At 38.2% G+C, this 26,484-nt stretch overlaps 1 protein-coding gene across 3 annotated transcripts in view; it reads right to left on the reverse strand.

Annotated features, from left to right (window-relative positions):
- KLHL29 (kelch like family member 29) overlaps positions 1-26,484 on the reverse strand; it is an 850,651-nt gene that overhangs the window by 514,709 nt on the left and 309,458 nt on the right. For all 3 annotated transcript variants that reach the window (XM_075861037.1, XM_075861036.1, XM_075861038.1), the window contains exon 4: positions 8,080-8,400. In XM_075861037.1, the coding sequence (XP_075717152.1) occupies positions 8,080-8,337 (258 nt within the window). In that variant the 5' untranslated portion in view covers positions 8,338-8,400. The remainder of the gene's footprint in view (positions 1-8,079; positions 8,401-26,484) is intronic.

A 26,484-nucleotide genomic window follows, 5' to 3' on the forward strand; every position in this document is an offset into this window, starting at 1 on the left:
GCAGAAGGACAGGGGTCCGGGGGCACAACCCTCAACACGGCTCTGCTGCATGTCAAACGCCGCATTTGACACGTATTATGTATGACTATAACAGTGATTTGTTACGTGGGGCTCTTCAGCTATTGAGAGACTGCAACTCCCAGCATCTCCTGCCGACTGTCAGGGATGCTGGGAGTTGTCGTTTCCGAACGGCTAGAGAGAAAAAGGTTGTAGAATTCTGCTCTAAAAGACTCAGCCAGGAGCATGGGAAATAACCGTGGGCCCCAGAGCAAAACTTGGGCTCCCTCATCCAGGACCACTAAGGGATTGATTATATGATTATTATTATGGTCTTCCCGGAGTCCCTCTTTTTTCTCTTACTTCCTTACCCCCTGACTGCTCTGCTTCAGTTATCTCCTGGCTCCTCAACTCCTTCTCCTATACATTCAACTTCTCTCTTCCCCTCCATCATCCCTATATAACGAAAAGTTCTGCAATTCCTCAACATTTTCAAAACTTCTGCTTGCTGTCAGTGAACGGTAAAAAAAAAAAAAAAATCACCCAGAGACAGAAAACCTGTATATACCTAAAACTTCTCACTGTATTCAGTCTAGACAATCCTCTTTGAGCCAATACATCAGCAGCACAAATCTCTCTAATGTCCTGATAGTTTGCTACAATGTATCAATGCAGGTAAAATGTATCAGCCTGGAATCCAGGCTATCCAGCTCACAGAGGATGGTGTGACTTTCTGGTGAGTCTGTGGGGTATGTGTGCTTAGCATCCAATCTGTAAAAGCAGTGCTGCAGTGTAAAGCATGGGTGAAAGAAGAGTACCGGAAGTGGATTTTAGATGTTCTGATATTAGACAACACAGATAAGATGAAATTACTGAGACTGGCTGCGGCCCCATAAAAACAAATAAATAACAGGTAAGAATTACTGACATTGTTGTAGATATAATTTTTTAAGACCGGATAAAACTGGATATCATGTCCATAGTGTTACAAAGCGCTCATAAGAAACGTTATTACAAACAATAAAAAGATGCAATAAAATACAAATAAACTGAATTTTCAGACTTTTGTAATACATTGTAAAATTGTATAAACTCCTTACGGCTGTAGCCAAGGAATCTTATGTATTTGGGATTCCAATTCCGGAAGGAGCTTTAAAGTAATTCGCTGGTGACCGCAGATGTCTGTTGTGTGGAGACGTTTCCTCCCTCCGCTCACCACTAATGTTCTGGAGACCTCAGGAGAAGGAACTATGACTCTCATCTTACTCGGGGAAAGCAGTGAGTGGTTTTGGTGTGCAGTAGTACATATGAGCTCACTTCAGTCGCTGACTACCGGCTGCAGACCGGGCCGTGCGTCCTAATATAACAAAGTCTAGGACATTTCTAAGGTTTTCATTCATTTGGAGAGAAGCCAGGCATGTGAGGCCTCCTCGTCACTGGAACTTGGGACCAGGGCTCGAGATTGGTCGGAAAACCAGTTGTTTAATCCCAAACTTCTGACTGATATGTATAAAAGAACCTCCTTAAAGTCAAAGAGACTAAATGTTCCCAATAAAATTACCCCAAATCCCATTGATTTCAGTGAAGAGGGATGAAGTATAGGGCCACCTCGTCATTGGAACTGGAACCCACTAACTGTCCAGAATAATTGTCAGATCAGCACTAATCTGTCTGACACGTCACCACCAGAGGGGTTTTCTATTAAAAACTACCCCTCGTTCGACTGAAGCCGATTCAGTGATTCCCTAATAGGCGTTGGTCCAGCTTCTGAAATTTGGGAGAGGATCGGTCACTAGTTTATTATTTCCCTATCTCCTAACTAATATAAGGGCTAGTTCACACGGAGTTGTATGGCGCGGTTTATGACGCGGAAACCGCGCCGAAAAGCGAGCGACATCACCTCATATTGATTTCAATGGGAGCGTAGGTGTTTTTTTCCCACGAGCAGAAAAAGCTCTCGCGGGGGAAAAAAAAAGCGGCATGCTCTTTCTTCCCGCGGTTCCGTCTCTGACCTCCCATTGAAATGAATGGGAGACAGAGAAAGCGTTTTGCTGGAAAGAAAGTGCAGACAGGGCAAGATCTGAGGCAGATTTTTCTGACTGCAAAAAAACTCTGTGTGAACAGGGCCTAATAGGTGCTATGATGCTGATAACTACAGTGTGATGATTTTTTTTCAAAAACGCTTATTATTTGCAAAGTTGTGAGCATTTTTCTAAATATGCTAATTTAGCTATACTTGACAAATAGGAGGGGGCTCTTTCTTTTCATTCTGGGCGGTGTAATGTTTTCTGTATGACCAATCATCATACAGTTTCTCCCCCTTCCCTGCCCAGCAACACAATGTGATCATATAGTACACAGCTTCCATTCCCCACTGTGTATTCAACTGGTGATATCTCTGGTTGTTTCACAGCTAGAACTGCGATCCTGATGTCATATGAACGATTAGAATCTCAACACTGTTCTAGCTGATCCACAGCCGGAGATATGGCTGTTTGAAGTGATCCCCCTTCCCTGCAGCCTCAGTCTCTCACACTGTGTGAAACAGCTTGATGCTGATAGCACAGCGGCTGGGAGGCGGCTCCACCTCAGGAGAATCACTGGTGGTGACACCCACTTGTCTAGTATAGCCTCATTTGCATATTTATAAAAAAGCTCATAACTTTTAAAATAATAAAAGTTTTGGGACACAATTTTCACTAGTATAATCAGTGTGGCAGCGCCTATAAGATTAGCTAGGAGACAGGGCATTACTAAACTAGAGACAGAGCCTCTTTAAATGTCGTATCGTATGCCGCCATTTGAATAAATTGCCAATTATATAATACATGGACGGTTGTGGACTCGATTTCTTATCGGCTGTACGATCCCTCTAGTAGTGGGGTTGGTTTGGCTTGACCCATATTACTCAATCACCCCTGAACACTGCCAGGGAACTCTTCTCCAAATGTGAGATCTTTCTACTAGAGGGCTGACAATGAAGGAGAAATGCAGTCACAATGATCTTCTGATATGCAGTGGCATAACAACCGCGTTCGCAGATGGTGTGACCTTGATCTGAGGGTAATGGGGCCGGTGCTGGATCTCGAGGCGAGTGCCACTTCCAACTGGATCTTCATCCTCAGGACAGAGATGAAAACTCTCCCCCACCCTACCTCGTGCCTGTTTTTGTGCCCATAGGCCCCCTTGCCACATCGGGCACCGCCACACAACGTCTGTGCTTCGGCGGTTACATGGTCCTAATTGCAGGACCTTGTATGCGCCGCGGCACAGACGTTGTGTGCTAGGGCCCTATGTGGCAGCGGGACCTGATGTGCTAGACCTTGAAGACAAGAGAAGGAGTAAAGAGAGTAAATGCTCTTTTTTTCTTATCTAGAGTCTGATTTATGTTCGGGGGCAGGGCTTATGTTCGGGGGCAGGGCTTATGTTCGGGGGCAGGGCTTATGCTCAGGGGCAGGGCTTTTCATTGTGTGGCATAGGGCCCAGCACGCTGTAGTTACGCCCCTGCTGATATGTCATAGGTACACGTGAGCAGATCACATTGGTGAAGTCTATGACCTTAGAGAATGAAAGGGATCATACCCCTTTGGTACTACTCAGAGATTTCCTCCATGCTCCACAATCCCAGTAGTAGAAATATCTGAGCAGTGTCAAAGGGTCCGATCTCAATGGAACGTTTCATTCTGGCAATCAGTGGGGGTCGGTGGTCCCAGACTTCTTCAATGTGATCTTCCTCCATTTCTATGACATCTTAGAGGACAATTTGGAAGGGATTTCCGCTTTATAAAGGAAAATGATTCTTATGAAACCCGACCATACTCTGACATAAGTTTCCGCGGAATGGCCTCGTCAGAGGGGTCACACAGACAAACAAATGTTTGTGTTGCCGCTGAAGTAGGAATATATATTTTTTACCACAAAAGCGAGCAAAGCCATTTCGCTTTATAAAATGTACGGGAGCACTTAACATTGTTTTGTTCCAGAAATAACATATTCTTTTGGGTCCGACGGATTCCTGGAAACGACACAAATGGCTGCAATAAACTTTCACTTGCAGGAGAATTTTTTTTTCTTGTTCGCTTTTTCTGTGTATTATTTTTTTAGCTCAGATTTATTGAGAATGCCACAACTTTAAACTGGAAATAAGTGGAAATAGAGCACAGAAAAGAGAAGACGTGGTGCAGAATAAAGAACTAAATCACAAGATAAAAAGGTTCCTAAAAATGGTGGGCACGAAATCCAAAAAGTTTCGGATATTATTCTTTATAGATTCCCTCCTGACCATGGCGGCCTACACAGTGACATCACCATTGCAGCGATTGGCCTCCGTGGTTAGGTCATGTGATGCAATCTACAGAATACCTGCAGGGACCAGTGAGTCATGGCCCAGGGGAGAAGGACTGCGGTAACTATATAATCAACAGTTTATGATTATTGTTAAATATGCTATTGTTACACCTCAAATTCTCTACTTATATAGAATTGTCACGGTGGTGCCAGCATGTAAACCCACCAAGGGATGTGGCTTGGCTAAAATGGGGAGGAGTCTAAGGGATCCCCTCGTCTTTACCCTTTAACCCCTGTACAGTGATGTGGAATTCGCTGCAGGGCAACCCCAGGTCGCTACCACCAGAGTAGTCTCCCTTGGTGATTGCCAATGTAATAGTTGGCCCTATAAGAAAGGAGGAGCCTGTGCGCGTGCAATAGGACCCAGGCACCAAGCCAGAAGGAGAGCGCTGGTGACATGGGAGGCTGCTCGCAACAGGGGCTGGAGCAGAGGGACTGGAGCAGAGGGACTGTGCCAGCCGGTAACTAGAATCCGCCGAGAGCCGGTAAGTAAATGGCAGCGGAGCGGGGGCAGTGACAAGAACTATTCATAATGTCTTCATACCATTTCTTAATAAAATGAAATGTGCTCTAGGCAATACTTGAGGGTCTTATAGTGGGGTCAGGATGATTACATATAAATAAGATTGACAAGAGGACAAGGGAAGGAGATGAGGCTTAGAATACTTAAAAAATAATTACTCGCTTCTACATGACTGAAAAAAACATTATGAAAAATGAAATGATATATTCTTCATATTGAGATAAGCGCGATCACATATGAATAAGACTGACAGGAGGGCATCCGAAGATGTTATGAGGTTTATAAAAAGTAATAAATCAGTGATGGTGAGGGCAAACTAAACTGTAAGATGACATCAGTTCTACAAGACTAGATAAACACATAAAGCAGGTTACAAATAGGATGCCTCATATCAAGATAAAGAAAGTCCTAGAGGAATAAGAGTGACAGAAGGACATCAGGAGAGGTTACGAGGTTTATGGAAGTGGTGGCGTGGGCAAATTAAACGGAAAGATGATATCAGATCTACTATATTGGATGTATACAATGAGCAGATAACAAGCAGGATGCCTCACATCAAGAATAAAGGATGTCACAAGGGATAAGATTGACAGGAGGACCCCAGTTGGGGTTATGAGACATGAGAAAAATGATATATCCGTGATGGTATGGGAAATAAACTGCAAGATGACATCAGGCATAAAATACTGGATAAATATAAAGCGCAGCTAACAAATAGGATGCCTCATAACAAGATAAAGGTTGTCCCATAGGAATAAGACTGACAGGAGGACATCAGATGAGAATAATTATTTATGGGGATTAAATACATCAGTAGTCCTGGGTATTTCCATCAAAGAATGTTATAATATATCGCTAGGATACATCTTAACCCACTGATCTATGGGGGTTAGACCTCAGACCTTTGCCCCACCAAATCCAAACGTGGCATTAGGATCGCCACCCAACAGCAGCAGGCTGATGACTGGGACCCTGAACTATAAATCCACATATGTACGTCAGCATACATGAGTGTATATGCATTACTTTGTGGGGGAGGGGCACCAAAATGAATTTTTGCCCCTGCTGAAAGAAAGCCTAGCTTTCTCCCTGATCATCTACAGATGTATAACATACCTTAGCTTAAATATGAAATAAATTCAATACAATATCACGACATGCTAGTGAAAGATATGAAAAGCAGCAACTCACATCAAAACCACTGGGTGGCCACACATAGACACATACAGAACAAACATCACATGAGAGACAGTGTCGCGAGATCATCTCGTACCACACATCTCAGGATATGTTGAGATACGAGGAAAGGTAAGGAAGGACACATCTTTACACCTTATGAGACAAACATATCGTATAGGATACATAATGTACATCGAAATAAGGGTTGTCACGTGAATAAAATAGGAAGAAGATGGGATTTCTGGGAAAAAGAATTAATGGCGTGTTATAAACAAATTAGTCTTTTGTAATAACTTCTAAGACAAAGATGAGAAACACGTAGCAAATAGGATGCTGTAGGTTATGGTCAATGAATAGGATTGACAGGAGGGCCTATTAGACTAATAGCTCAGGGTGTATGTGCCTTTAAATTGAGTTTCGTAGTAGTTTCAGTGAAGAGTACGTGATATACAGTGTGTATCCAGTAATTCTGTGCAATTTACCAATCATAAACAGCAATATATAAAATAATCATCCCTCCATGAATCTCCGGCACTGATCAAGAAATGACAGACAAGTTCCTCCAGACTGCTTTATTGCTAGATCTCACTTGTTTATTCGGGATCAGATCATGGCCCTGACAAGCGTAATGTACCAAGATGGAGCCAGGAGGTTGGAAATAACATTTACGTCTCTCCAAGCCGAAGAAAGAGCTAAGATGTGTCATCACTCTGGGAGAACACCGAAACGTTTGACCAAATGATTGACGGCTTGATTGCAACCATTTAGATACAATTGAGTCTAGTAAAAGGTGCTACGCAAACTATTCAGGGGAATTTTTTATATTGCGCTGATCTATTCCACTATATTTTTCCACCAACTTTTCCTTCAAACAGTCATCAGACGAGAATGGAAGGAAGAGCTGAAATATATCGGCCTAAGAGGGTGTTTTATGGAGCAGGACTGACTGCGTATTTCCAGTAATAGGAATCGGAGTAGTTGAGGGTGGAAGACTCCCTTACACATAATTGATATGGCGACATTAATATGTTATGCTATCTAAACCCTTCACCTTACCATTGGTGGTCCTCGACACCCAAATAAAATGATGCCCACAAGAGGGCCAGCCATTAACCTGAAATTGCCAAATCCATAATGCTAATACAGTTAATGTCCCATATCTAGTAACTCCAGGCACTTTTCTCTTCCTTATACCACTTTTGATTTGGCTATTGTGCGCCACAATATCGTGCCAGTATTTTGATGCACTTTGACACATTTTAAGCCACGCCCTCTCTGACCAACCACACCAATTTCCCGCTATGCCACACCCCCTTTCAAAACACTTTTTAAAAGTGTCCGGAAGGGTACAAACATCAAAATTGCGTCAAATTGCACCAAAATTTTTAAAATTTTTTGGCACATTCTAGACCCAGACGGCAATCTGCTCAGATGTCCTCTCAAGTTGAAATCCTTTGATACCTCCAGCCTTCAAGCAACAGTACCCTATATAAAAATGGAATTTTTATGGATCCTGCTGTGTCCATATAGTAAGGACTTGGGTGGTCCTACCATCTCGTCTCAATCACATAACAACCACTATAAATGAAGTGACAAGGTTGGGTTACTAATAACAAGCTATAACTTCCCCAATCTTGGTTTTATGGCCTTTAGAGCAGGAGTCCCTCTCCCCACACATAAATGAAGGGGGCACAGAGGAAGACCACCAAGGCTAGGTGATGTTTCATGATGTGCCTTGCTGCAAAGCATCATGGTTCTAAGGGACATATAGGGCCTGCTAATATTTCCCTTTCATTTTGGACTCATCCACCTACTTCATGGGTAGTCATTCAGAGACCCTCGATGAGACTCACTATTTAGGGTTACAGTGGATAACCCTATACCTTTATGAATATGGAAACACTTTAAAATTGGTAAAAAAAATAATAAATTCTTTTTTAAAAAATTTTTTTTTTTATAAGAAATTCCAATTTCAAAAACACCCAACCACAATACAATTTGTCCATAAATAAATCATTAAACCATGTTCTTACTTTGGATGCCGAAGCTGCAGAAGGATTGCTTGCGTTGCTTGTCACGGCATCACTGCCAACTGTTGTAGAGGTGGTGGATGTTGGTGTGGGAAGACGGGATGGTACAATGGGGAGAGGCAGCAGTCCCGGCCTGTTGTTACCATTCCCATTGACCATACTGTTGGCATTACTGGTGTTCATATGATTGCTGCTCGGGCTCCACTCCCATCTCTCCCAGCCTCCACAGAAATCCCTCTCGAACCTGCTGTGCCGCGACATCCCGGAGCGTAGACGCACAGGCAGCTTCCTCCCTTATTTCCAATTCTTACGTTATCAAGAGTGCTGAAAAAAGAATAAATAAATATTACAAAAAAAGACAAAAATCCTGGAATCTGCTTCATGAGAAACGATATTTATACGCCAGTTCTGTATGATAATTGATGTGAAATCTCAGCAAGCCCACTGAGTATAATGAGCAAAAAAAAATTATTTCCCCTGCCGTATAACTGTATAATTATTAGCAATAAAAGTTCATTCTTTGAAAAGCAAAAAAAAAAAAGAGTTGAGAACGACTTGGAGCGGCTCCGGCTGTTTTCATAAAAAAATTAAATAAATCCTAAACCAATTTCTAATCGCCTGCCTTTTATCATAGAATTGTAAACCAAAACATTAACCGCTTTGCTGTGTCGGGAGACAAAAGAGCCTGTGATAGGGGCCCGGTAAGATGGAGTAAATACAATTACTGAGTGGATTGTGTTTCGGCGTGGGGGATTTAGCACAATAATTGCTCTATTTAGTTATCATTGTAAAGTGGTTATTACCAGAATGTATAATACAGTATATACTTATTTTTCATGTTTTTCAAAACCTCTGCTTGCTGTCAGAACTTTTAGGCTGAGTTCACACGGGGCGCGGATACGCTGCGTAAAAGCACGCAGTGTTTCCGGGCTGTGCGCCGCAGGGAATTCCAGGCAAAAACCCGCACCAAACTGTGATGGCCTGTGATTGGCTGCAGCGGCGGTCACATGGGATGAAGCGCCATACCAGGAGGCCGCGGTGGAGGGAGGAATACAGGTAAGTATGAGATTTTTTTTTCTCAGCGTGTGGTTGAGATTTGTTTTATCTCATCCACTTTGCTGCTACTGTATTTGCTGCAGTTTTCCACAGGAGACATTCCGGGCGAAAAACTGCACCACGGTTTGGTGCGGTTTATCGCCCGGAATACCCTGCGGTGCACAGGGCGGATCCACCCTGTGTGAACATGGCCTTATTGTTTGCTTCCAGGAGATAAAAAATCTATCTTGGTCATGTGATGATCACACAGATGGTCGGTTCATTACAAGACGGAGCTCTGATAACTTCACTGTAACGAACCATGCAGCTGTGTGTGCATCACATGATCAGGACAGATTTTTATACCCTGGAGGTAAATCATGCAGGTTCCCATTAACTGCAAACAGAAATCTTGAAAGCGATGTGGAATTAATTCAGAAAATAATTTTGGAAAGTGTGATCAATTTTAATTGTACAATGAATAAGCTTTTTTTGTTTGGAAATTGTAATACACCTTTAATGATCTTGAGTTACATCATCCTATACTCTAGTCACATCCAAAGCTGCATTCGTAAATCTACTGGTTTCCTGCTATCTGTTATGCTGTGGGACTTCACAATATCTCTCAGCATTTGTATATGGAAAGCTCTGCTGTGGAGCATTATGGGAAATGCATTTTAGGTACACAATGTACCAAGTATGCAAGGAGGGAATTTTGCAGAGGGTAATAATTAATCAAATATTGTGTAAGCTCTTTTAACAGGAATCCCTGCAGAGTATCACATGTGGCTATTACATGAAGAAAGTTTTTAGCACATTTGATCAGCAGTACGTACGTTGAGTCCTAAAAGTACAATATATAGAGCAGAATAATAAACTATAACTACTATAATAACATTCTGGCTGCCTGTATCCACCACTAGGGGGAGCTTATGGGATATGGATTCATATAGCTCCCATTATACTCACTGGGAAGTGTATAAATCTAAATGCGGTGAGCTCCCCCTAGTGGCGGCTACAGGAAAACAGAATTTAATTCTTTCACGCAATGACAATATGAAGGGAAGCAGGGGGAGCAGTTTAGTGGCAGCCCCCCTCTCATTATAGGCCCAATAGCATTGCAGCGGGTCTGCCCCTATAGCAGATAAGCCACTGAAGGAACCAATGTAATCTGTATACAGAACATACATAAGTTCTATAAAAATAACATATAATAAATAATTAGCAAGCGACAGCGATATCAGTTACACTGCTGCCTGCTCCACCTGCTCCTTTGACACAATTGTGATCAGTTCTGTAAATATCAACGTATTTGGTAAAATATTTGGGCACAGGAAGCCGTATATTTTCTGATTCATTCCGCATTCATGAATGTTAACCGGACTGCCATAATGTTCACATGAGAAAATACTATTTCATTTCAGCTCTACTGTCATGGGACAGACTGGAAAACATGAGGGAGGGAATCTACAGATGACAACAGATACTGTCACCCCACAGTCCTGCAAAACGTAGGTGTCTGGATCAGATCAATAGAAGGATATTACTTTCCTCCGAGTCCTCAAAGACTGAAAAGAAGCAAATAATATTACCCACAATTCTGGCCCGAGTGTAAACCGAATTCCAATAATAAAACAATATTAAATGTATATATATATATATATATATATATATATATATATATATATATATACACTGTATATATATTACAAGCTTGATAAAGGTCCTGTGTGGGGACTGAAACGTAGCTTGTTTTTTGGACATGGAACAATAAACCACATTTCTATTTGAAATCTATTTTTAGATGATTGATAGATAGATGATAGATAGATAGATAGATAGATAGATAGATAGATAGATAGATAGATAGATAGATAGATAGATAGATAGATAGATAGATAGATATGAGATAGATAGATAGATAGATAGATAGATAGATAGATAGATAGATAGATAGATAGATAGATAGATAGATAGATAGATAGATAGATAGATATTAGATAGATAGATATTAGATAGATATGAGATAGATAGATAGATAGATAGATAGATAGATAGATAGATAGATAGATAGATAGATAGATAGATAGATAGATAGATAGATAGATAGATATTAGATAGATAGATATTAGATAGATATGAGATAGATAGATAGATAGTTAGATAGATATGAGATAGATAGATAGATAGATAGATAGATAGATAGATAGATAGATAGATAGATAGATAGATAGATAGATAGATAGATAGATAGATAGATAGATAGATATGAGATAGATAGATAGATAGATAGATAGATAGATAGATAGATAGATAGATAGATAGATAGATAGATAGATAGATAGATAGATAGATAGATAGATAGATAGATAGATATTAGATAGATAGATATTAGATAGATATGAGATAGATAGATAGATAGATAGATAGATAGATAGATAGATAGATAGATAGATAGATAGATAGATAGATAGATAGATAGATAGATAGATAGATAGATAGATAGATAGATATTAGATAGATAGATATTAGATAGATATGAGATAGATAGATAGATAGATAGATAGATAGATAGATAGATAGATAGATAGATAGATAGATAGATAGATAGATAGATAGATAGATAGATAGATAGATAGGCTTTAAAGACTTATTCTGACAAAGGAAAATCATTCACATTTATTCTCTGCCTTTTAACATTATGTCATTTTTAGGTCCTAAAGTCTGTGCGGATTCTTTTATTAGGGCTAGTTCACACAGAGTTTTTTGGCGCTGTTTTTGATGCCGTGCGAAAAAACGCCCAAAATCGCCTCCTATTGATTTCAATGGGAGACAGAGGCATTTTTTTCCTGCGAGCGTAAAAACAACACGCTTGTGGGGGGAAAAAAGTGACATGCTCTTTCTTCCCGCGGTTCCGTCTCTGAACTCCCATTGAAAACAATTGGAGGCAGAGATAGCGTTTTTCGCTGGGATTATTGCCTGCGGCGTTTTATGGCCGCGGCAAAAAAACGCAGCGAGAAAAGCAGCAAAGAAAGTGCAGGCAAAAATCTAAGTGTGAACATCCCCTTAATATATCTTTTTAACAGTCAAGGCTCTGCTTTTCTGAAACAGAGTTACCCATCTGCATAGAGTTTACAAGTAGCAGTCACCTCTCCTGACATGTCTGTTTCAGTAAATACTTGTATTCCCCATGAAATAACAATTCTGGGGTTATTTTATAACAACTCCATACAAAAAGTAATAACAATGCTATACAATGAATAATAATGGTCACAAGCGCCCTGATGCGACCCCGTCAGCAGGGACGGCTGATGCGCCCATTGCGACTGCACAGGTGGTAAACCCTTAAGTCCCGCCCTGACTACATCAGGAGGGATTGTGACTTTTTTGTAGTTACGCTTTAAATGGTCATTCCCATCTCATTAGGCGATGACATATCGCTAAGATATACTATAATCTTCTGATCAATTGGGGTACAACCTCAGGGATCGCCAGAAATCCTGGTTTCGCACTGCGGCCCTTTCCCTGTTTTTCGCTCTTAGTAACCCGCTGTACAGGGCACTTCCGCACGGCATCGCTCAAATGATTGTTCATCTGGGCATCTAAATAGTCATTTTAAAGGCTGCGGAAAAAACACAGATGTCTCTTTTATGTGTATCGTACACATAGCGAAATTAGTCGCCCGGATTTCTGATGCATTTTAAATACCGTAACGTGAGCTTAAGCCCCCAGGAACAATTTATCAGAACTCATGTCCTGTGTTTATGGCATCAATCGGCAAAACCGAAATTCTTGTCCAATCAGCATCAGAGAATTACATCTGGAGGAACACAGCGAATGACACATTGTATCTAGTTCTGCCGTCTGACCGTAGTTATGAGGCTCATAAAAGCGCAATTTTGCGTAAAGTGGCAGCAGACCAATAACTATTTATGGAAAAAATACTGCAAATTCATAAAGGAAAGGTTTTCATGGGTCCCCGTTCTTGTGAACAGGTTGTATAATAAAATTCGAGTGCCATTCAATAGGTATTTTTTTGGGGGATTGAAAAGCTTTCTAATGGTAAATGAACTGTAAGTGGAAACAAAATGTTATCCGTAAATTGAAATACACAGCAATGAATAATGTGCGGTCTCAATAATCTGTCCTATCGTCTATTTATATCACATATTCTGGAGGAGGATGAATTCTTTAAGCGAACATATGTTATGCAATGATAAAAACAAAAGCAGTTGTTCCAGAATATTGTCATTAAACTGGAATAATCATTCTTGGAAATACATAGGAGACTGGAGTATATGGTTCATGAGAGATTAGATAGACAGACAGACAGACAGACAGACAGACAGACAGACAGACAGATAGATAGATAGATAGATAGATAGATAGATAGATAGATAGATAGATAGATAGATAGATAGGATATAGATAGATAGATAGATAGATAGATAGATAGATAGATAGATAGATAGATAGATAGATAGATAGATAGATAGATAGATAGATAGATAGATAGATAGATAGATAGATAGATAGATAGATAGGATATAGATAGATAGATAGATAGATAGATAGATAGATCGATCGATAGATATGAACACAGATAGATAGATAGATAGATAGATAGATAGATAGATAGATAGATAGATAGATAGATAGGATATAGATAGATATGAGATAGATAGATATGAGATAGATAGATAGATAGATAGATAGATAGATAGATAGATAGATAGATAGATAGATAGATAGATAGATAGATAGATAGATAGATAGATAGATAGATAGATAGATAGATATGAGATAGATAGATAGATAGATAGATAGATAGAGATAGATAGATAGATAGATAGATAGATAGATAGATAGATAGATAGATAGATAGATATGAGATAGATAGATAGATAGATAGATAGATAGATAGATAGATATGAGATAGATAGATAGATAGATATGAGATAGATAGATAGATAGATAGATAGATAGATAGATAGATAGATAGATAGATAGATAGATAGATAGATAGATAGATATGAGATAGATAGATAGATATGAGATAGATAGATAGATAGATAGATAGATAGATAGATAGATAGATAGATAGATAGATAGATAGATAGATAGATAGATAGATAGATGATAGATAGATGGATGGATGGATGGATGGATAGATAGATAGATATGAGATAGATAGATAGATGATAGATAGATAGATAGATAGATAGATAGATAGATAGATAGATAGATAGATAGATAGATAGATAGATAGATAGATAGATATGAGATAGATAGATAGATAGATAGATAGATAGATAGATAGATATGAGATAGATAGATAGATAGATAGATAGATAGATAGTTGGTACTAATGGTGTTACAATCAGGTTTTACCATGTCACAGTTAATGCTGGGCCACTTTTTTCCTTGAATACATTGAATGATAAGTCTGGTCTATACTCTGGTTGCTTGTGTTTGAGTCTGAGATAGTTGAGTGTGACAAATAGTTACTTTTTCTTCTTTATTTATGTTTTCTGTATATTTGTATATATAAAATGATATATTTCGCACACATCGACGTGTTGTAACTTTAGGTATTTGCAAAAAAAGAAAGAAATAAAGCTGAACAATAATTCACGATGTAATAACAGGAGGTGCACACGACAGAAGGAGGAAAGAGATAAGGTCTCCTCTCCCTACGTTTTGCCATATGTTATACTGTTTTTCCTCTTTTTATCTGAGAAAATATAGCTGGAGTATAAATATTGCGTGTAAATATGCCACAGCTCCGCTACATTGTGGCACGGATCCTAGTTATCTGCATATCCACATCTCACCAACACATCAGACGGTGCACGTGTTTTATACACAGTTACGGAGGAATAAAATATGAACAAGTTATTGGAGGGTGCACGAATGTGAAATTATACAGTATGTGTAACGCCCATAGCCACGGACCCTCGGGATTACTTCCCCCCTACAGCCGCAGCCATGGATCTGTGAGCGCTGGGTCGCATCTCCTCCTCAGGAGACGCCAGCGCTCACTTCCGCTTCGTTCTGCGGTGTTCCATCGGGTGGGCGCGCAAGCTCGTCCTCGGCCTTATAGGGCCAGCGCGCGCACATGAAGAAAATCTGTAATTAGGCCATACTCATCCTGGACTATAAGAATGGCCCTGCCCCTTCCTTAAGTACCCGAGCGTTGTTGTATTTACCCGTGTTGGTCTTGTAAATGATCCCTTAGTGTTTTCCAGTTTCCTGTGTTCCCGTACCTGCTACCTGTATCCTGTATACCGTGCTACCTAGTTCCTGTGCCTTAAAGAGTGGGAGTTGTGTTGTGTCACTGATCACATCTGCTGTGTTACACCACACCTGGTGTCTGCTGCCAAGGTCCCATCCGAGCCTAACCATCGCTCCTGTCTGAGCTACCACAGGTACCCTTACTCGAACTATAGACATTGACCTGGTACTCGGTTTGGCCAGCTGCTCTCCAGCTACGGCGGTACGGCCCAGTGGGTCCACATACCCACAGATCGTGACAGTATGAACTTATGTATATAAGTATTAAAGAGCACCCCCCCCCTCCTAAAATGCAAATTTACATAGTAGATACAAAAAAGATACTAATGAGGATTTGTCTTCATTTTTTTTTTTTTTATATTAGCTATTGCAACCCTGGATAATATTAGTATTTCATGGGTGATATAGCAGATGAAGAAAGTTCATCTCTCTTGTGGCAACACAGTTTAGTTTTTTGTCAACAAAGTAGGGATATTCTTGTTTCTGCCATGGGAACAAAAAAATTCAAAGTATGTACCTGCTTCCTCATCCATTTGATAGAAATGCCAGAGACAACTACCCTGCTCGTCCACACCAGTCCACTCCAGTTCTAAGTCTCCTAAAACCCTTTGATGGGTGTATGGTTATGTTTGTTGCCATCTGTTGTATCTAGGACGAAGAGTTCAGAGGGTTCGGTACCAAGTTGGTTTGGAGAAGCTTCGTACTTTGTATGGCCTCCTTGGATTATATGTAATGGTTAGTCGTGATCAGGTTCTCAGCAGGAGAACCTCATCATGAACATTTTATGGGTGATAAAGCAGATGAAGAGAGTTAATCTATCTTCCAGCAACACTTTGTAATTCTATAGTTACTACAGTTCAGTTTTTTGTAAACAAGGTAGGGGGCTTTCTTGTTACTGACAAGGAACCCAATATATACAAAGTATGTCCCTGCTTCCTCATCCTTTTGATAAGAATGCCAGACAACTATCCTGCTCGTTCCCACCAGTCTACTCTAGTTTTACGTCTCCTAAAAAACATTTGATGGGTGTATGGTTGTGTTTGTTGCCGTCTGTTGTATCTAGGGCAAAGGGTTCCGAGGGTTCGGCACCAAGTTGGTTTGGAGAAGCTTCGTACTTGGTATGGCCTCCTTGGATTATCTGTAATGGTTGGCTGTGATGAGGTTCTCAGCAGGAGACGGTTTCTTGGAGCTGTGTTGGCATGGTGGCATGTTCAAGTTGTTATACGTGGTCGGGATTGGTTTTCATAATCATTGTTGCAATGACCCCATTCTCAAGACTACAGTGGACGGTTCTTAAGATGAGAACTTTACAGCGAGGATTTTACAGTCAATCTTTTAAAACATTAAATATTACCAGTATAAACATTTAAGTGAAAGGCAAAAGTATATTGAGTGATTACACGCGTGAGAGAACACAGTAAATTGATTTTTACGGTATGCTTCATAGACCGAATGTTACTTAAAAACTAGAAATGTGGCTTTTTTTCAAGAGGAAACAGATAAGCAGAATTTTTAACCCCTTTAAGCCCATTCATCATTTTATCCTAAGGGTTTATATTGAAGATAGAAGTATTCTAAGATGCCCAAATTATCCTATAATTGTATTTAAATGGTACCTGTCATTATAAAAAAGATAAAAGAAAAACCCACTCCTTAAGCAGCTGTGAATGTGTATTTGATGCAGTGCGGCCAAAAATGTGTGTTCCCTTCATACTGCTCTCCTCTGTAATGGGCAGGCTATTCCTGGAGTGGAACTAAAGAGCTGTGATATGTGATATGACCAATCCGCTGCCTCTCTCTTGCTGCTCCTCCTCCTCTCTCACAGCATAACTCTCACACACAAAGACTGCAGCATCACCTCCCTCCTTCCCGTCCTCATGAGAAATTGTTCATTAAAAATGAGCAATCCACTCTTTTTTGGTCTTTACTATTTTTAATACTCTTTTTTATACACAAGATATTAAAAAAGTAAAATTAACCAATAGTATGTAACTAACCTTGAGCATATTTTGTATATTGCAGGAAGTTATCCAACACTGCTCAACAAAATAGTATTGGCAAAGTTTTTATTTTATTTTGGGAGATAATGACCAGATAATGAGAGGTTTTGGTTAAATGAAGATGATTGACTAGACATAATAAAGGTGCTGATTGGTTTGATATCCTGCTGAGACTTCCTGCTGGGAATGAGGAGAAAGAGCTACGTCATTCACAGATGTATAAAGAATATGTTCATTCATATTGGTCCTTGTAGAGTTTTAAGTCTACAATTCAAAGAAATAAGGTGAAATTTAATTGCAAGGCAATTGACTCTGTAGTATAAGAAAACCAGTGGACATGAACTCCAAGTAAATCTCTGGGTCAGTCAGAATGAGACACAAATTACCAGTGTTGCAAAATGGTGATTCTGGCAACGATTCCACTACTGTATGTTGTCCAATGTAATACCATGGGACAGACAATTGGAAGTTTATTTTATTGGCCATTCATCAGTGTGACAAGTTTTTTAATGGGGCAACAAGGGCGGAATAGCAGAAGTTGTACTCCTGGGTTTGCTGGTTTCCTCCCCCACAAAAACATACTGATAGGGAAATTAGATTGTAACTCACACTAAGGGACAGTAAGTGATGACAACTTCTGTACAGCGCTACAGAATATGTTGGGGCTATAGAAGCAACAGAAATAAAGGAGATTCCGCAGGATCAGTAAGGGCCGGTTGTCTGGATATTTTATGTATTAAACAATGTTCCAACCCAGCTTTTTATATTTAGACTTATGTGGCGGAATTCACACCTGCTGGCTGCAATGGTAGGAATCCATAAATTGTAGAAGTGTCGGCCATGTTTCACGGCCTGAGACATATGTCTGTGTATTTCTGTTATTTTGTCAGAGAAACTCGGGGGGAGAGTGAATGATGCGTTTGAAGGGCTGTTCCTCATAGCAGGAAATATATTTTTATATGGAAAGTGTTTTTCTTCATCTTTAGGTTAGCAAGTAACACACTAAGCATGTAATTCACACCTACAATAATAGCGTAAAATATGAATTACCCTAAAGCAGGCTGTGTGCCCCTCCCCCAATATCAGTTTGCTGGGGGTAAAAAAAATGATGATAGATCTGGACGCCATCTAGTGGTACCTAGAGGGGTTGGCACTTGTCTTATCCCTCACAAAAGTGAAAGGAGCAGGAGTTCATTAAATTTGCAAATGTAGATAATGTCATTAACTCCAGTCACATCCAGAGCTGCAGTGAGAATCCTATTAATGTCACTTTGAATCCCTCAACACCGATGCAACAGTAACTGCTTATCTAAAATCATATAATGCATTACATGGATTTACTTCATTGTGGAAGGTATCGTTTTTGTGTTGAAACTGTTATACATTGGCTTGTAATGAGCTTCGTCATGATGTCTGTCTGTCAGGGGGCCCATAGAGATAGGTGACTGTCACGGGGGTCAAGAGAGGATGGTGTGAACTGTCTATGTTGCCAAGAAGTCAGGGCAGGCGGCAGCCCGTCATTACAGTAATCAGGCAAATGGTCAGGGCAGGCGGCAGACAGGACAAGGTCAAGTTCAGACAGGATTGGTAAGAGATGATCCAATAACAAACAGGAGGAAGTTCTAGCAAGTTAGACTAAGGAACCTAATTCCTCAGGCTAAGAGCAATGAGGGTACCTTATCTAGATGACAAAGCGGGTAGAAATTTGCACGTGCTGGCCCTTTAAGTGAGAAGTCAGCGCGCCCATGCACTCGGTAGTGACAGCGAGCCAGTAGAAGAGCATTGGCAGATTAGTCTGTGCGCCAGGCGGCTAGAAGATACGGCGAACCAGCCGGGCAGAAAAGACGTAGAGGACTGGGAGGCAACGGCCGTGGACGCGGCCATGATATTGATATTTGACTTGAAGATTTGTTGCCATCAAATCTGTTGGAATCCCTGCCAGAGTCACTGATTGGATCAAGGTCAGTGTCTCAGTCTGGGAGGCAGCTTGCTGCTGCAGAAACCTTCCTCCACTGCTCTGTTTTCAATGGAGACCAAAGAAAAGCTAGGGCACGTTGCCTTAAAGAGAATATCACCGCACATAAGAAACCTGTTTTATTAGAAAATGATTAAATATATTTCTAAACGAATATTTCTAAACGCATGTCATTAAAACAAGAGTAAAGAAACTCTGTATTAGACTTGTTTTCATATGCAATCGGTAACTACTGTATTAATACAGAGATAGAGCTCTTTTAGACAGAACACGTGATCTCGCGATATCAATTGGGATCAGCGGTTGGCAGACTGAAGAACAGAAATGCTATTCTATAATTCTTTTTCTCATTTTTTTTTTAGGTTTACTGTCCCTTTAAGATATTCATATTCTATGGACTATTACTTCTGTAACTTATGGCTTTTCTTCTTTGAAGCCGTCTTCTACAAGTCAACCTGTGATTAGTTTAGTGGTCCTTTAAATAATAGTGCCGGTCACGGAGACAGAGATAAGCAGTTTAGAAGCTATTTCACAATATTGATCACACGTTTGACAGGATTTTACTGCAGTTTGGTTATGATTTTGAGTTTCCATTTCTGTTATTGATTGTTTCGCTTCTTGTTCTTCTTCGTTGTGTAACTTGCAAAAAATCATTAAATAAAGCAAAATGAAGAACATATTGCTCGTCACCCAGATTTTCCAGAAACAGGTACAAATAACCACTTCCCAACCATGTACCGTAGATCTAAGGCGCCGGCAAAAGGGCATAAAATTAAGCAACGTAAATGTACGGAGATGCAATCTGTGAACAATAGAAGGTCAGAGGCAATGGGAGGTCATAGGCGGAAACCACTCTAAGAAAGAGCATGCCGCTTTTTTTTTTTTTTGCAAGGGGCCTAAAGCCGCCCAGGAAAAAAAAAAGTCTCTGCTTTCAATTGAAATCAATGGTGGACGATTTGGGCCATTTTTTGGGACTGATTCTGACGTGGTTTCCGCGTCACCAACAGCGGCAAAATAACTGACCCAAACTCTTCATTCCCCATTGACAGTCATGCTACACTGCCATGTATGATCCCTCCATAAATTACCAGGGATAAATATTGTAGTTCAAGTCAACCGTCCTTTTTCAAGAAAAAAACAAAAAAAAAGTACGAACATTTTTTAAAAAATAAAACAAAAAAATTGTAGAAAAAACCCAAATGTTGACTATAACATAAAAAAACAAAAATGTTAAATACATTCATATCTAAAATACAAAAAAGCTTTGAAATACATTTATATATAAAACTCACAAAAATAAATAAATGTGAAATGTTAACTGTGCTGTGTATCTAAATAACATAATTGAAAAAAAATCTGATATATTGATATACTAAAGAACAAAAAAAAAAATGCAAAAATGGATACATAGCACATATAAACGGCATATTGAATATTTTACTATAAATATTTAGAATAATTATAAAAATACATATATGCAACATAGTAAAAATAGTGAAATGTAAATATATAGTTCTATATAAAAATAAACAACTGCATAGCAAATAAACATCCAATGCTTTTTTTTTATTTTGGGAGAATGTTTTTATATCTACTCTATAGTTGATTATGTATTTGAATGAATTTATAAATTTGACATTCACATATGAAACTTTAGACCTACTTTCTCACTCCGGACGTCTAAGGTTTAAAAATAAATTCCCAGACTCCTAAATGTGTCTGATGGAAGCCACTGGTGTCTACTGGACGGCAGCCCTTGGATACGTCTCTGTGGTGTCTCTATGATGTGCACAGTTTCACAGTCCTATGTAGTCTTCTCACCATGGATGATCAAGTCTTTCTCTGTTCTACAGCAATCCCTGGAACAATCCCCTCACTGAAGCCTCTCCGGCCCCGTACTCACATTAATAGCGGCTCTATGTACTATATGTGTGTTTAAGGGCGCCAGGAAAATAGTTGACTGTAATTTGTGGGATTTATTTGACATCCTTCTTTCTGCTTATTGTGTCACAGTTTTCATTTCATTGAACCAATATGATTTTTTATAGATGGAGCAAGTAAAAAATTAAAAAAATTATTTACAACATACAATGAGTCTATTATGCGGCACAAGTAAAAATGAAAGTATTGATACATTATATAAAGGGTATGTACAATTTTGAAACCATTTTTTTAATTGCTCCAATGTATTTAATAAAAAATTAAGCAACTTTTCAAATAGGTTTATTAAAAAAAAGAAAACAACCTTCTACCGTTTTGTGTATACAGCTCCTATGCAGACCTATGTGTTTTCAAGCTTACAAATGACAAATAAAACCTTACTAGTGTTGTCCTGCATTCATACTCCCCTCCAACTGTCACCTACTTTTTGCTAATGTACATTTGGCAGAAAAGCAACTGCGGGGCAACCAAATCCCACACCTACTCTCTCCAAATGTAACAATGTAGAAAGGAGGGGTTGGTGTGATTTCTGTCAGCAAACCACAAAGGACCTGTCTTGTCTCCATACAATGTTCTGAATACAATCACAGGGAGAACAGTTGTGGGAAAGTTGGTAATAAGTGATAAAAATATTTTTGTGAATTGCTGCTGTACATTAGAATATCATTTTTTTGACCCTGCTACTATTTTGTTAGCAAAGAATGGAAAAGCACCAGCAACCAGCCCATGCTGAGTAATGAACTTTGTATCATCTGCCTAACCGAGTGGGGACAGAGAACTGACAGTGGCTCAAACTAATTTCTGGACCCATTCAGTAGTTGGTTTCACATCTATACAACATCTACAGTAAATGGTGTAATACTGCCCTTTATGTAAAAGAATATAACTTCTGCAATACTGCCCTCTAAGTACAAGACTATAATTACTATAATACTGCCATCTATGTACAAGAATATAACTACTATAATACTGCCCCTATATACAAGAATATAACTACTATAATACTGCCCCTATATACAAGAATATAACTACTATAATACTGATCCTTATATACAAGAATATAACTACTATAATACTGCCCCCTATATACAAGAATATATCTACTATAATACTGCCTTCTATGTACAAGGCTATAATTACTATAATACTGCCATCTATGTACAAGAATATAACACTGCCCCTATATACAAGAATATAACTACTATAATGCTGCCCCTATATACAAGAATATAACTACTATAATACTGCCATCTATGTACAAGAATATAACACTGCCCCTATATACAAGAATATAACTACTATAATGCTGCCCCTATATACAAGAATATAACTGCTATAATACTGCCCTCTATGTACAAGACTATAATTACTATAATACTGCCCCCTATATACAAGAATATAACTACTATAACACTGCCCCCTATGTACAAGAATATAACTACTATAATATTGCCCCTATATAAAAGAATATAACTACTATAATACTGCCCCCTATATACAAGAATAAAACTACTATAATACTACCCCATATATACAAAACTATAACTACTATAATACTGTCCCCTATATACTAAAATATAACTACTATAATAGTGCCCCCTATGTGCAAGAATATAACTACTATAATACTGCTCCCTATGTACAAGAATATAACTACTATAATACTGCCCCCTATGTACAAGAATATAACTACTATAATACTGCCCCCTATGTACAGGAATATAACTACTATAATACTGCCCCCTATGTACAGCAATATAACTACTATAATACTGCCCCCTATATACAAGAATATAACTACTATAATACTGCCCCTATATACAAGAATATAACTACTATAATACTGCATCCTATATACAAGAATATAACTACTATAATACTGCCTCCTATATACGAAAATATAACTACTATAATACTGCCCCCTATGTGCAAGAATATAACTACTATAATACTGCTCCCTATGTACAAGAATATAACTACTATAATACTGCCCCCTATGTACAAGAATATAACTACTATAATACTGCCCCCTATGTACAGGAATATAACTACTATAATACTGCCCCCTATGTACAGCAATATAACTACTATAATACTGCCCCCTATATACAAGAATATAACTACTATAATACTGCTCCCTATATACAAGAATATAACTACTATAATACTGCCCCCTATATACAAGAATATAACTACTATAATACTGCTCCTATATACAAGAATATAACTACTATAATATTGCTCCTATATGCAAGAATATAACTACTATTATACTGCCCCCTATGTACAAGACTATAACTACTATAATACTGCCCCTACATACAAGAATATAACTACTATAACACTGCCCCCTATGTACAAGAATATAACTACTATAATATTGCTACCTATATACAAGAATTTAACTACTATAATACTTCTCCTATGTACAAGAATATTACTACTATAATACTGCTCCCTATGTACAAGAATATAATTACTATAATACTGCCCCCTATATACAAGAATATAACTACTATAATACTGCCCCATATATACAAGAATATAACTACTATAATACTGCCCCATATATACAAGAATTTAACTACTATTATACTGCCCCCTATGTACAAGAATATAACTACTATAATACTGCTCCCTATGTACAAGAATATAATTACTATAATACTGCTCCTATGTACAAGAATATAACTACTATAATACTGCTCCTATATACAAGAATATAACTACTATAATACTGCTCCTATATACAAGAATATAACTACTATAATACTGCTCCTATATACGGCTATATACAAGAATATAACTACTATAATACTGTCCTCTATATACAAGAATATAACTACTATAATACTGCTCCTATATGCAAGAATATAACTACTATTATACTGCCCCCTATGTACAAGAATATAACTACTATAATACTGCCCCTATATACAAGAATATAACTACTATAATACTGCTCCCTATATACAAGAATATAACTACTATAATACTGCCCCTATATACAAGAATATAACTACTATAATACTGCCTCCTATAAACAAGAATATAACTACTATAATACTGCCCCCTATGTACAAGAATATAACTACTATAATACTGCCTCCTATATACAAGAATATAACTACTATAATACTGCCCCTATATACATGAATATAACTACTATAATACTGCCCCCTATGTGCAAGAATATAACTACTATAATACTGCTCCTATATACAAGAATATAACTACTATAATATTGCTACCTATATACAAGAATTTAACTACTATAATACTTCTCCTATGTACAAGAATATAACTACTATAATACTGCCCCCTATGTACAAGAATATAACTACTATAATACTGCCTCCTATATACAAGAATATAACTACTATAATACTTCCCCTATATACATGAATATAACTACTATAATACTGCCCCCTATGTGCAAGAATATAACTACTATAATACTGCTCCTATATACAAGAATATAACTACTATAATATTGCTACCTATATACAAGAATTTAACTACTATAATACTTCTCCTATGTACAAGAATATAACTACTATAATACTGCCCCCTATGTACAAGAATATAACTACTATAATACTGCCCCCTATATACAAGAATATAACTACTATAATACTGCCTCCTATATACAAGAATATAACTACTATAATACTGCCCCTATATACATGAATATAACTACTATAATACTGCCCCCTATGTGCAAGAATATAACTACTATAATACTGCTCCTATATACAAGAATATAACTACTATAATATTGCTACCTATATACAAGAATTTAACTACTATAATACTTCTCCTATGTACAAGAATATAACTACTATAATACTGCCCCCTATATACAAGAATATAACTACTATAATACTGCCCCCTATATACAAGAATATAACTACTATAATACTGCCCCATATATACAAGAATATAACTACTATAATATTTCTACCTATATACAAGAATTTAACTACTATAATACTTCTCCTATGTACAAGAATATAACTACTATAATACTGCCCCCTATATACAAGAATATACCTACTATAATACTGCTCCCATATACAAGAATATAACTACTATAATACTGCTCCTATATACAAGAATATAACTACTATAATACTGCCCCCTATATACAAGAATATAACTACTATTATACTGCCCCCTATATACATGAATATAACTACTATTATACTGCCCCCTACATACAAGAATATAACTACTATTATACTGCCCCCTATATACATGAATATAACTACTATTATACTGCCCCCTACATACAAGAATATAACTACTATTATACTGCCCCCTATATACAGGAATATAAATATAGTAAACATATCTGCATGAAATAGTTTTTAAAAGAACATCGCCTATAACACATCCTTGCACCACATGAACAGTAACCTCCTTAATTAAAATCCCCATTAACCACAGAACCCATCCTGACAGCAGAGCGCAGCGCACACTCACAGCCTCCTAGATGGTTGATTATCTCTTGTATGGACGGCACAGCTTATTTAATTGTCTCTTCTCATGATTCTCGGCAGCAGACAAAACAATTGTAGATAAAATGTAAGAAAGTATTTTAGCCCCTCTGTATTTTAGCCCCTCTGTAAAAGACTTGTAAGGTTGAATTTCTGTCACTGGATCTCTTAATGAGATGTGTGATGCATGCAGAGAACATTCAGTACATCAGGAGAGAAATAATTAATAACCAGGACACAATAATAACAGAACTCTGACAAAACCACAGGATTTCAGGATGCTGTGCAGGATTTCTAGAGGGCATAATTAAAATTCTTATATTGGACGCCATAACATACTTTTTCTTTTGTTTTTTTTTAATCTGAAACATCCAATCAATTAGCAAAACTTTATATTTAAAGGTTATGTCCACCATTGAGCACCAGTTTACCATTTATACAGTTGTGTCCATCCTTACCTTTTTTTAAATTTGATTAAGGACTCCAATATCTCATGAAACAAATTCAATACAATATCACGACATGGTAACAAATCCACTGGGCTGCAATTAACATCACAACCACTGGGTGGCCACACTTAGACACATATAGCCTTGATATCTCGTGACAGAGTATCGCAAAATCATGTTTTTATTTAAAGCTGGTCTTACGTCACACGTCAGGA

Source organism: Rhinoderma darwinii, chromosome 4, assembly GCF_050947455.1.
Source record: "Rhinoderma darwinii isolate aRhiDar2 chromosome 4, aRhiDar2.hap1, whole genome shotgun sequence".
Taxonomy (NCBI): domain Eukaryota; kingdom Metazoa; phylum Chordata; class Amphibia; order Anura; family Rhinodermatidae; genus Rhinoderma; species Rhinoderma darwinii.